This window comes from Bombus impatiens, unplaced genomic scaffold (assembly GCF_000188095.3).
Source record: "Bombus impatiens unplaced genomic scaffold, BIMP_2.2 scf_0765, whole genome shotgun sequence".
NCBI classification, from domain to species: domain Eukaryota; kingdom Metazoa; phylum Arthropoda; class Insecta; order Hymenoptera; family Apidae; genus Bombus; species Bombus impatiens.
The window spans coordinates 393,657-408,139 of record NT_177184.1 but is presented as its reverse complement, the minus strand read 5'-3'; the positions used below and the strand labels follow the sequence as shown (position 1 = coordinate 408,139).

The window sequence follows — 14,483 nt, the reverse complement described above, 5'->3', positions numbered from 1 at the left end:
GGGGCCTGCGATTTTTCATAAATATCAATCTTTTGCGGCATTAATTCGCTCTGTATTGAATTTTAGAAGCTTCCTTAGATCCTACGCTAAGTTCTTCGTGCATAAAAGTTCGTAAATTAATTACGCGTGGCGAGAATTATGCGAAAATTCACGGCGTCGCCCCTGGGTGACGAGGGTACGCCGTAGATAATTATTAAAAATTGAATAATTAGGTGCAAATTCCGGTCAAAAGCGATGCCAGAATGTTGTCAGGGATCCCTTCTATATTCTACGATTCCAAATGAGCGGGAATTTGTCCTAGAAACGGAGCAATTAATGAAAATTCAATGAATTAGAAAGAGACGTATGTCTGTCCTTGTCGCACACTAACGCGCTCTTTGTCTAACAGAGGCTGAGTTACCTCCTCGCACATTCTATGATCCTGTTACTTTCTCGTAGTTTAAACCGTTTTCGATAGATGGCAGGCGTGGTTGTAGACAAAGAGCGGACCACTGTGCGACAAGAATAGACATATGTCCCCCTCTAGAGCCAATCGAATACATTATATAGATTGTGGAGTCGTATGCATGAAAGATAAATACAAAGATGAGAAAGTTCATAAAATACGCATAATATATGAATATATATGCGTGGTATATGAAACATTCAAAGTACTATGCTTTCCATAATTTTTGGTAGGTAAAACAATTTTTCCCCAAGATTCTATCTTTTTAATTACATTTTTCAAAGTACGTGCTTGCATAGAAATCCATATTTATGAGCCTTGTATTCTCATATTTCTCAGAATTGCATAAAAATTCACTGAATCTAGTAACAACATTGTCATTGGTAAATAACTCGTGAATTCTGCCGCCGGCCAATTAACAACCTTTTTCCGGTGTCTTCCTACTTTCACCGAAATTTGAATTTCGAGCACGATCGACGATTTTTACATGGGACTTTTAAAACAGGCCTGCGAATTTTATTAACCGGTACAATTAACGCTTAACCTGGAATCAGGTGAAAGCAACCAGCGAGCCTTCTATTATTCTTCGGCTCGTTGTAGATCATGCTCGACGCCTTTGGCTCGTTCAACGTTCCCAACCGAGAAGAAATTCTCTCACGTTGATTTATGTAAAATGTAGGAACAAGCATCTGTCCCATAGATTTCATCTATTTGCTTCCTTTCTGTCATTTCGTTCTTTCCCCTGCTACTTTCCTATCTTTTCCTTACTGTTACCATTCCTTCCTTCGATTGACTCCATTTCCTGATTCTCAATTAATCGTAACACTAGGAACAAGTCGAATTCCTTTCTTCAAGCGTGTACCTCTCTTGCTATTTCATTTCGAAGCATGTACATTGCAATTTAAGAGTTTGCTATCGATTGCAATTAGTCTGTGGATTCTACAGAGATTTATATTTTTATGAAACTATTACCAATGCCAAATAATATTCGAGCAAAACAAATACCTATTTAAGTAGATTTAAATTTAAATGTAAAACTCACTATAAAATTTAAACCTATTTAAATAGATATTCATTTTACTTAAATATTATCTTGCTTTAATATTAGGTTGGCAACTAAGTGATTGCAGATTTTGTCATTAGGTGGTATTGCATTGGAATTTATTTAGAGGGAGGATACATTAGCTTTTATTAGGTTGGTAACTAAGTGATTGCGGATTTTGTCATTAGGTGGTATTGCAAAATCCGCAATCACGTAGTTGCCAACCTAATGCGAGCTAATGTATCTTCCATCTAAATAAATTCCAATTGGATGAAATAATTACGACGCGTGTACTTTGCAACTTAAGAGTTTGCTATCGATTGTAATTAGCCTGTGGATTCGATAGAAATTTATATTTTTATGAAATTATTACCAATACAAAATGATATTCAAAGGAAACAAATAGCTATTTAAGTGAGCTTAAATTTAAATATAAAACTCACTATAAAATTTAAATCTATTTAAATGCATATCCATTTTATTTAAATATCATCTTGCTTCAATACAAGCTAATATATCCTCCCTCTAAATAAATTCCAATGAGATGAAATAATTGTGTTTAGAATTTACTAATTTATTATTCACTATTTAAATGAAAAATTGTACAGTCTCAACCCAAGAACCTAACCTCAACTTAAGAATCACAATGTCGCTTGTTCTGAACCAACGAACTTCGTCTTGGCATAATTTGACAAAAAATGACAAAGATATCAAGAAAAACGAAAACCCGTACGAAAAATCTCGTACATGTACATTTTTTCCCACATCAAGATATTCAAGTTCTCGTCTCAAACGATCAAACGTAACAAACGATCTCAAGCTTTTAAGCGATATTTACGAATGTACATCCGACAAAAGACGAACGTTCATTTTTATTTTTGCTGAAAGCAATGAACTCTTTTAATGGCCTGTGTATGCGTTCTTTTATTCGCTTTCACTTTCCTCGATTGACGAGAGAAGACACGATTAATTTTTTCTTTTGTAAGAAAGCGAAGCCTAGGTAGACCGCGTGTGATCTTTGAGACGAAGGGCATCGGGAGACGTAAAGTTTTGGGCTGTCGTTTTAACTTGATATTAAATCACTTCATACGTGATATAATATTCTGAACGCTGTACATTAATTATATCATATCACACGAGTTTCATAATTGCGAAATATGAAGGAACTCCAGCAGATTTGACATTGACTGCCTTAAGACACGCTTTAACGTCCAAACTTCCTAATTACGTTCCAGTTATAAAACAACTTATACAATTATGTCAGTTACGTAACTGTTTCCATTGTTTCAGCTGACGTATTCTAACAAACAAAATAACATGTAATATAAATCGCATAGCGTAATGTATCGAAATATTTGAATATAACAGATTTCCTATGACCCGCACTTTTTAATGAGTCATCTTTTTTTTATCAAGCCCTACGCTTCATTTTTATAGCGTCAAATTTTTTATACTCGTACGAAAAGAATGAATCAGCCTGTAAGTAACGCGGTCATAGGTTTTCCTTTTGGCGATCAATCAGTGACGAATCTTCACGTACCTTTTTATAATTCACTATCTATTTCTATAAAGTTTCCTTAGGAAATTTTCTATTCCAATTTTTTGAAACTCCGATAGTAACAACTCTCATTGTTTTCAACTTAATTTCTAGAAAAATCACCTTTCGTATAATACGATGCAATACCACAGAATGATACGAAGTTTAATATACTTAGACTTGATTAGTCGATACTTTCTCTGGCCATTCCAGTTCGTAGTATCTGTGAATCACGTAGCGTAATGTGACAAAGGAAAAACGAAGTATTTTAAAACAGGTAGTCCAACGAGTGTCCTACAGTTCGTTTCAAAGTTTCCTTCGTTACTATTTCGTGGCGTCCCATCCCGCCTCGTTCCATTTCATACGGTTCCCGCATAATTCATCGTGGCTCGCCTTCCGACGTTCGACAAACACGGTTTTCGAAAAAAGAAGTTCAATCTCCATGCGCCTCGTGGCCTGCCTTTCTTACGTATATAACGATAAAGAAGGCAATGACCGACTTTCGTGGCCTCGCTTCAATACGAGCACTTACGAAGAAAAAGTACGCGCAAGAAACGCGAAATCACGCGCGTATTTCTCGATTCTTCATTTCCAGACCCCCTGTGCCGACCAATTTGTACACGCGAAAGTTCAATCTCTGTTGAGATTATCCGAGTTGCTTGAGTTCGAGGCGGTTCAATTCGCCAACTTCACTTCAAGTTCACCCTCCAGTCAAATTGTTCGACTGTACAGTAGAACTCTACGTATTTGGTCGTCAGGTACGTAGTTGAGTCGATTAGAATTTATAGAATAGGAGCTCACTAATTTTCATCATCGTCTATTATTTCACCTTCTTGTAATAAGAACCCAAACGTTCGGATAAGTAGATTCTGCTAGCAACAGTTCAGTTCATCGATTATTAACTAAAAGTTCGTTCGAACAAATAGAAATAATAATTTGTGTGACTTCATTGACCCATTAAGAACCGACCAAGCAGTGAAATAATACGTGTTGATGCGTAGAAAAATATAAGTAAAATAAATCATCATTTTCGGTCAACGTATAACAATTTCTTTGGAATAATAGGGACATCGCACAAGTTCGTTATGAATAGGAAAATAGGAAATTTGACAAACTTAGTAGGAAAACGTTTGCCTCTTGCGTCATACGCAACGATCAAATTAATAATAATTTAGTTTTGCAGCTATGCGCAGACCTAACTTGTGTTGAAAGAGTCGTTTGAAGCGATGCGTAACGAAAGAAAATGGGGACGCTTCGTAGTGAAAGAGTTGGTGATGTTTTCTCGATATCTAACGTAATCGTAAACCGATATGTTGCTCTATTCTATAAAAAATACGTTTTAATAAACCGACCGGTATTCATAACGCACATAATCCAAATACGTTATTACGCTACAAGTTATACAATTAATTTCAGACGAAACTTCGATTCGCAAATTTTTCTTCTTGCTCCTGCCGAATCCTGTCTTCGCCTCGTCTCGAATCTTCGACATTGCAATTAATAACAGACCGGTCGTATTGTTTCTAGCATTTACCATTTCTAGATATAGTGGCCGCGTATAATAGCGCGATAATGCCGCGAAAGGTAAATTCACATATAAATACATGCATACAGGCATATACGTAAATACAATGCACACCAAGTCACCGGTGAAACTTACATAAGGTGCAAGTTGCCGGACCTGTTGTCAGGTTGAAGCGAGCGTATTTTAACCTGAAAACTTCGCCGGCTTGCTAGGAGCAAAAACTTCAGATCCGAGCTCCGTTCAGGCTGGTTCATTCGTTGTGATCGCGCGAGTATTTCTTCTGACCGGAGCAACGTACCACCACTTATCGATTCGTATCGTTTTCAAGCCACGCACGTTTGCGGACCGTTTTCACTCGACTTCCGCCGGAGGGGCCCGTTCGGCCACCGCTTATGAAACTTTCAGCAGTTTCCTGCCGCTACGGGAAATCTATCGAATTTCTTCCATTTCCTTTCTTCCTTTTATCTACATCATGACATACCATGCAATACCGATGCCTTGCTTTTATGGCGATGGAGACTTTCGGCCAACTGTTGCTTTGGTTCTCACGCGAGAATTTTCCCATTTTTATACCGTAAACTCTTGTTAAAAAATTCTCAAGATGTCTTCTATTTTTGCTTTCATCACAGTGGCAGATTTTTGACAACTGTTGGTTTGATTCCTCTGCGAAAACCTACTTTTTTACACATAATGTCCGCTCAAAATTCCCGGAGCATCTTTTATTTTTAATGAAATTATACTATTTGACGTGGATTATAAACTTGCAATTTTATACATTTTATCTGATCGGTATTTTATTCATGGTATTTAATATTATCATCTTTTATTAGTATCCGTCAAACGATAGTCTCACTGCATTTAATCTGTTTGGATTAATCACTCGACTAATTACGATTATAGAGTAGAGATTTATATTTTTGTGGGCACGTTTTTCGACTTCATCTAATATTATATTAACAAACTTGTTAATTTGAAACTCAATGTACAAGCATTTACAGTGAATGGTGAAAAATAGTTAGCGCTTTTAGGCATGCCACTTTACGCACTACTGTGTGGCTAAGATACCATGCTACATTCCTTTCACCAAAGTATGCAACTTTCAATGTCTGCGACTGTAGAGAATGCATTCGCGAATCTGTATTGGTAGAAAATATTGCTATTGTTTGGTCAGTTGCTTCAGATATATCGTCCATACATATGTAACTAATTATTTGGTTAATTATTTGAACCTTGAGACAGAAAACATTATCTGTAACAAATATCTAAAAAAAAAAAAAAAATAATCAAACTACAGAATTAAAAATTTCTATTATACAATTTTTAGATGAGGTTTATCAAATTACTTTCGAATTAATTAAGTAGATTAGAATTTAATCGAAATTAAAGGACTTTAAGATAAATTAAAATTAATTAGTCTTAGAGGATAGAAAAACTGTTTGATTTAAGATTAGTGTGGTCCAAATGAACATTTATGAATTTATAGATCGTAATTAAGAGCTAATTTAGAATGGATTCATAAGTGTAATTAATTGTGATCATTCTGGAGAAAACTTTGAAAGTCAAGAATCGCGAAATTTTATATCGAGCTATGTCTACGATATTTTATTCGTACTGTTCATTTTGTATATATTTGAATCCGTAGACACGTTAATTATTTTAGCAATTTACTGTTTGATACGTATCACATATAAGTTAAAGGTAACAAGTCACGAATGATAAATTTCAAATTTTTTAAAATTCTATGCCAATATAAATCAATCTGCACGTGACTAAAATTTAGATGTAACACGATATACTCTAGAATTTATGAATGATTTATCTAAATGTTCAGTCAGTTATAAATAGCTCATTAAAAGCAATTCTATGACTTTTTACAGCGGTAAGATCAGATTTGCAAATAGGGTTAATACGATAGTAGATTGTAAAATATTCCCAGAAATTCTGTTCCACGTATCAAACCCTTCTAACGTGCACGTCGGCATCTTTGATGCTTGCTTTGATTATTCCTTACATATCATTGACATAATCCCATTCCATTCGATTGTTTTAGTCATAGAGATCTATTTGCATAAAAAGAAGAGCGTATTTAGGAATGATATGCGTAATTAGATCAATAATTATAGAATGAATTCAAGTCGATTTATCCGTATTTATTCCATCATTCTAATATCATTGACTTTTCGCAAAAATGATGTGAAAATGATATCGTACTATGATAAAAAGGAATTTTTTCAAAATTGCACGAGTGAAAATTTAAAGAATGAATTTTTAGCCATACACAAGGTAGACCATACGATTCTAGTTTTCACGGCCGGCTGATTTTTACCAGGAATAGAAACTACGCTCGAAATCCTAAGAGATGTAGCGTTTACTTTTTAGAAAACGTCAACTGAGCAAACGTGCGCGTGCATTGCACCGTGCATGCGTGTTTATCGCGCTGGTAGAGGAACAAACACGGCGAGGACGGGATGGTATCGCGTGCTTCGATAGAAATTCCACCGGATTCCAACTGCTTTCTACCGAATTTTTTCCTGGTCACTTCTGCACGCATTTTTCCGCGTACGAACGAATCGCTAGATGAACGCGTTCTTTCTTGTCGATCCAATGTAAAGACTCAAGAACTTGAGGCGTGTGTGTAGGATAACAGAAATAGGACAACACTCATCGATTGGAAAGATACAACTAGATATTCAGGTCTTGCTGCATCAATATAAACTTAAAAATTTGGAAACGATTTTGTTAAAAAATTGAAGTTATTCTTTATGGTTGGAATGGCGACAATAGCATGATAGTCGAAACTGTCATTTATTTTTGGAAGTATTTTACAAATTTATTGAGCAACTTTTGTGACAACTTTTTTATTTGTTGTGTGTATTTATTATTACTATTAGTTATCTGTATATGTAATTATTGGATTACAATTAGATGTACATGTGTTATATTAGGGTAAATCTTTTGGAAAATTGATAAACAATTTTGACGTTGCAATATATTGTAGAGTTCCTTTATCTATTATTAACCCTGTATCGCGCAATAATTTATTATTCATTTGCAATCATTATAAATTTGAAAGAGATCCAAATTTCTTATGTGTCAAAGGAAACACAAATAGAGACACGGCTCAACCACATATATTACGCTTCTTACAACTACAAATCACATATTAAGCTTCTTACAGCTACAAATCTTTCTTTATGGGGATGACTCACAACGTTTGAATCGCCAATTCAAGCCTCAATGCAGTCTCGCGATTAATAAATCATGCACATTCTTTGACTACTTTCGTTATTTTATCTTTATTAATCTTTGTTAAATAGCATGTTGAACACAGGTATTTTCAACACCAATTTGTATAAATTAACTGTAAAAATTGTGAACGCTTATTGTAGCTGTGTATCAAGAATTATTTGAACGATCGCCTACCAAAAGCATGGCTAAAGTGAAATTCATAAAGGATGTATTATATCTTACGTGGATTGCATAATCGACTATTTTTTAGACTCGTACGATTCTTCTCGAATGCCTGATCGACCGCAGACCGATAAAAATCGGCCTTCGGTTTCCTTAGCACCGTGTACGCATGTACAGGTAAACTCCGTTTATATCTTACATTACACTGTCTTGCAAATCATAAAACTGTTAATTAGATAACAAACAGATTCAGGAATTATACATCAAATTAGTATTGTTCTTTCACCCAGAATTACACCGTTTAATTTTGGTATTTGAATTGTAAATACAATCTGCGAGACAATCTTAAGAATCATGAATTATGAATTTCTCTTGGCTAGCTTCATCATTTCATCATCATTAATCTCCGTGAATTATCTTTTTTTTTTTCGAATATTAAGATCTTCGTAGAATTGATATTCGTAAACGTTAATATATTAACTAGGATTAACTAAATTGCCAATATTTGGGATTTAATAATTCATATATACACAAAAATCAAAGATTATCGGTAGATTATCTTGTTGATTTTAAATGACGTTGTATGTTTTTAAAAATTATGTATCTATATCTTTAAACCGCTTCATGTATAAATGGACGAATTTATTAAGCAATTACAGCTGAGAAAAATAAATCAATTAACGTGTAAGTGAAATAATGTACATATACTACTGGCTATAATCGGTTAATTCGAAATTAATAATTCTTAATTCCTTGTTCAAAATGTTTCTTTTTACCTTTTCGAAAGAAGATATCTGATACGCCCACTATTTATTTTATGATCATGATCTATATACAATACAATCATTTAAATTTAGTGATACTATAGGTACATATACTTCAAGTATTCATAATTTTGGTTCAGTACTGAACAGAATACAAAATAAAGTTTATTTAATGTATATTCCAAAGATTATTTGTCATAAATTATTTGTCAATCAACGAATATATTTTATATTCAGGGTATGATTCTTACGTTTCATCATACGTAGAAAACATTATTTGAATGATTATAAGCTGTAGCTAAGGTTGATCAATATTTCAAGATTTTACTCATGTGTGATATTTAAGAAATTATAAAGTGAAGCGGTTACATAAAATTACATTATGTAATGCGATTAGAAATTGCTCCAGTTGAATATCTAATTAGATAACAAAATTATATGATGTAATAAAAAAAAAATAAAATGTAAAATAGTCTTGAAACTGCACCCAATTTAACAAAATTCTACAACTGATTAAACTTTATTCAAATATACTAGAATTGATGATTAATTTGCTTCCTACATACATATTTCAATCGTTATGAACTTTCTACTGATCAACTGAAATTTTTTAGGACAGCTATCTATGCTTGATTCTAAATGTTATAATGAAAACGTTGTCACTTAATTAATCAGCGAAAACCTGCAAATTGCGAATTCAGAGAAGCCAAAATTCCTGAGCGTGCTGACCTGTCGCGAACCAGGTTGTCGCAGGTTTCACCAATCGGTGTCATTGGATGTAGAAAGAACATTTCTCTTTTTCTTTACCGTTACGCGACTAGTCACGATTAGCGATTGCCAGGGACGACCATTAATAATTCAGCGCAATACGTTGCATCCGAGGATGACTACGAACGCTCTTTGTGTGGGTTGTTTGCGTCAAATTTTTCGTCTATACAAAAAACAAAATATATTCCGCAGAATGGAAATGTTTTGAACGATTTGCAAAATAATAAAATTTATCATGCATTAATACCCTGTCTTGTTGCACGTTCTCCAATATTCAACATTCAACGTAATAAACTGAACAGAAATATTGATCTACAGTGGGCTCCTTTAGATGGAAACATAGATACACACTACCAGGTGAATATTCAATATGATAAATAATAAAATTTCAATAATAAAATTTCTTTTGGAACAAAACCTTGTATAACAATCATCTGGTAAATGATGAAGAATAGATATAACTTCAAAACTTCATGCGTATGGTATGTTAACACAGATATAAAATGTCATCAAGTAAAAAAATTCCATAACTAGGAACATTAAAAGAACGAGGAGAAAAAGTGATCAAAATGATTACGCCTAGGAGATTCTAATGTAGCGTTAATGCAATGGAAAGGCAGCAATTTTCTTATTTACATACCCGTTACATCGCCGGCAAATGAAGGGACTCGTTAGCTAAGCATTATGAACAAGCCGAATTTGCATTGCTTCACAATGCAACAAAGCATTCGTGTGAAAACGGGCTGGCAAACGTTATAACAAAAAAAAAAAAAAAAAAAAAAAAAAAAAAAAAAAAAAAAAAAAAAAAAAAAAAAAAAAAAAAAAAAAAAAAAAAAAAAAAAAAAAAAAAAAAAAAAAAAAAAAAAAAAAAAAAAAAAAAAAAAAAAAAAAAAAAAAAAAAAAAAAAAAAAAAAAAAAAAAAAAAAAAAAAAAAAAAAAAAAAAAAAAAAAAAAAAAAAAAAAAAAAAAAAAAAAAAAAAAAAAAAAAAAAAAAAAAAAAAAAAAAAAAAAAAAAAAAAAAAAAAAAAAAAAAAAAAAAAAAAAAAAAAAAAAAAAAAAAAAAAAAAAAAAAAAAAAAAAAAAAAAAAAAAAAAAAAAAAAAAAAAAAAAAAAAAAAAAAAAAAAAAAAAAAAAAAAAAAAAAAAAAAAAAAAAAAAAAAAAAAAAAAAAAAAAAAAAAAAAAAAGAACACGAGCGAGAGAGAAACGAAACGTTGGCAATTCAATTCTTTCGAAGGAGGATACCGTGTCAGTTTCCTTCTCTTCGTTTCGTAGACTTCGTAAATCAAGATCGAGAGTTCACTCAGCCGATCGACGTTTTCACCATAGTCCGGTGATTAATATCGCGTCTAGTCCGCACGTTTTAACGTCGAATTAAACCGCGCACGATCGTCGTTACAGGTGTTCACGAGCCATCTTCTTCGTGATTGCAAAAGGTTTTCGCCTCCTATACAAGAAAATGAAGTTTATGATCCGTGCTAGGTAAATGTCAATGAAAGAGAAACAGTTTGAAATAGTGAGTCGAAGGTGAAATCACCACAGTGGGATCGAAATGATGGACAAAAACACAACAGGTGTCTTCTTTCATTATCGTTTAATTTATAAACTTTCTTTTGTGAATATATTATAAGTATTGGATTGAACGGAAAGTTTTTGCATATTTTATGGGATTAGCACTCGTGATTTTAGAAATACATTACGAGCAGAAAACAAGCGGTTGAGTGCATGTGAATTTTATAATTCAGGAAAGATATCGAAGAACCAAATTGTAAATATTCATTCGACGTAGCACCATATCGTAGCGATTTGCTAAATTTAGAAACAGGTATTTCAGTCTTAAAAATCAAGAACTATCTAAAATGTTACGATGATATCGAAGTCAAAGATCAACGACTGTATGAGATTTAGCAGAGAATTTGTAAGAAATGATGGCATATTACTTATTAAAGAGACAATCAGGTGTATTACGTATTTCATACGTATTTCCTGGTTAATCCAATACAATGAAAATTCTATATTTCATGAAAATAATACATATTAAGTTCCTTTAACGATATCTGTCAACGAACATTATACGTAGAACTGTCATAACATTAATATTAATAAAATCAATTACTCGGAATTATAAATATCTTTTTACATCATATGAAAGTGAACGTGGAGACAAATTCAACCATGTTCGATACAGTATACGTATAATAGTCTACAAGGTGAAAAAGAAACATTCTTTTATTACACTAACATCTTTATCTAACATCGATTTTCATAATTAAAATCATAATACGGAATCGCAGACTGGAACTGTCTATTTAGATGTATACATACGTCTTATCTGTTGACAAATATAATCAATATGCCTACACAGTTATCTTCGTAACATGATAATTTTGAAAAAACGTTTGTTAACCATTAAGAACACCTCTTCGTGACACAAATCTCTATTTCTACCTGTCTTCTCGATCGTGTGCCGTACTTTTTGACGCCCACCTTTCTCGAATCGCGATAGTCAGTTACGCGGTCCCGTTCCTTTCGATCTCGCTTCGAATTTGTTCGATTATCAAAGTGCAGAATCGACACACGAGGTCGTCGCTCGACGAAAGTGAGAGGGCTCGAGTAACCCGGAAGGACAAAAACGAGTTCTTGATACTTGTTACGACGAAGGTCCACGGGAATCGCGTAGGCAGACAACTGTCACTGTTCCGCCGATTTACGAGATACATCCAGATATCGGTGAACTTTCCTTCTTCATTCACATTTCTGCCAGCTTCATTAACCTTGGTGCAAAACAATCCACGCGAAATGCTCTGCAAAACCTTGGCGATTATTCCGGAATAATTAAATTGTCCTTTTGACTGGATTATTCTCCTAGTCGAAAACGGCAATAAGTCTTGTGGTGTTTTTATGACATCGTTTAAATGGTAATTTCCGAAATATTAATCAGATAAGGAAAATTCTCCTTAATACGTGAATAAAAAATTGAACAGGATTCCATGTAACTTTTGTTTTATAGCAACCTAAATATTTTAATTGATTTTAATTAAGTGTGATTAAATATTTTATAGATTGCTTTATTCCGGACATAAAATGCTATATATAGCCGGAAGGTTATATATTTATGCATCTGCATTTTATAAGTTTTTCGCTTTCTGTTTTATCACTGTATTATTGTAATTTAACATTGCACTATTATACCGTCATCACCATATAGTCACTAAGTTTGCTCTTTTACTTCTAATTAATAAACTGAAACTTCGCCTAATATAAAACTTGGTAAAAGCAAAGTTTGTCAACATTTACGACCGGCAAACTCTTTTACTATTTTTCACACTGTACGCATATATAATCAAAATCACACGACATTACACGCAATTACACACATATAATCAATATTATATTATCGTATTATTTAAGTAGAATAAATAGAACCATTAATAGTTATTCTCTGTGCTTGAATATGAGAGTTGCGCGTACTTTCAAACGATCCATATGTATCATGATATCAAACACTTGCTAGAAATCTTCAAACAGAGATCACTAGATTAAATGTCCAAAAAATCATTCTGCCATAATTTGGTCCGGTCATTGATGCAAGAAGAAGGACAAGAGAAAGAAAAATGAATAACACAACTTCGTCGAGATCTCGATGTCTGTTTTAATCCTTTCCGAATCGATCTCTTTTCAGACCGGTTCCACGGTGGTCTTGCATGAATCCGCGCATGATGTAATATCGTTCGAATGAAAAATAAAACGAGTTTGAAAACGGAGCCGATTCGATCAGAGAAAAAGGATGGAGGAAAAGATTTTGCAAAAACATGAGCAATTTTTTCAGAAATCGCCTGCGAAATACCGTGAGCCTAATAGCCAATCTCGATTCTTTTATTACTGATAAATGTGAATAAATTTATAAAAACTTGATTAAAAAGTCGATCCTCGTTCTAACAAGATAAAGTGAGAAGAACTTGGAATTCAACCTAATCTCTTGATTCTGACAAACGTGAATCAATTTACGAAAATTGCTTTAGAAACTTACGCGTTAAAGTCTGATAGGGTAAAATAAAATCTTCGTTAAAATTTACTATACTGTAGAAAATTAGTATCAATAGTATTATATAATTTACCAAAATAATTCTGTCAAACCGTCCACGAATTTTCTACATATGATACGACGTAGACCTGGCGATTAATCACGATTTTGTTACTTTGGTGAATGCGAATAAACTTACAAAAAATGATCGGATATCGACTTTTTCTTAACAACAACATGTTATACAACATTGGTATCAGCGATACCAATTTACCAATTCTATTAAACTCTCTTTCTCTTTTTTCTCTACTCTCAAATAAACACGATAACAAACAGATTCGGAGCTCGCACGTTTCCACTTACCATGATTCGTCCAGTTTTTCCAGCCACGCGTGACGCTCCGAACGTGGAAAGTAGCACCAATATCGACGAGACACGAAGAAGGGGATGAGTAAAAACAAGACAAGGCGCGGTCGAACGAAACTATACACGAGAAGAGCGTGTGTGAAATGCGGCGAAACTCAGTCCGTGAACGGAAACGAATGATAGAAAAAGGAAAAACGTAATCGATAGGAGAATCAGTGATCGAGGATCCACCGCCACATGATCGAGGAACTGTCACTGACAACAGTTCAGAAAGCACTGACCGTAGTGAACGAGTGCCTCCTGTCATTCTCTCCCTCCTCCCTTTCTTTCTCACTCTCTTGCTGTCTGTTTCTAGTCAGCTCGTTCCAACTCTCTTTTTCTTTCCCAACGGAGGAAGGAAGAACCCCCTTCCTCGAGGAATACTCACAATCACGATCAGGCTGTTTCGATAGTAGCTGCCCCCACAACCCTTCCTTTCCATCGTTTTTGCACACACGCGTTTTCAGCCCGGTATTCAAAAGCCGCACGAAAATTTTCGCAACAGGGGCAGACGATATCGTAGACGAACATTGTCCTCGGTAGCCGCGGCGACAATTAAAGCCA

At 33.8% G+C, this 14,483-nt stretch overlaps 1 protein-coding gene across 1 annotated transcript in view; it reads right to left on the bottom strand.

The window, feature by feature from the left end:
- The window catches only part of LOC100740191 (probable chitinase 10), a 30,582-nt gene extending 16,099 nt beyond the window's left edge, over window positions 1–14,483 (bottom strand). Inside the window, exon 1 of the mRNA XM_003492582.4 lies at window positions 13,878–14,483. Coding sequence (XP_003492630.1) covers window positions 13,878–13,880 — 3 coding nt within the window. The 5' untranslated portion in view covers window positions 13,881–14,483. The remainder of the gene's footprint in view (window positions 1–13,877) is intronic.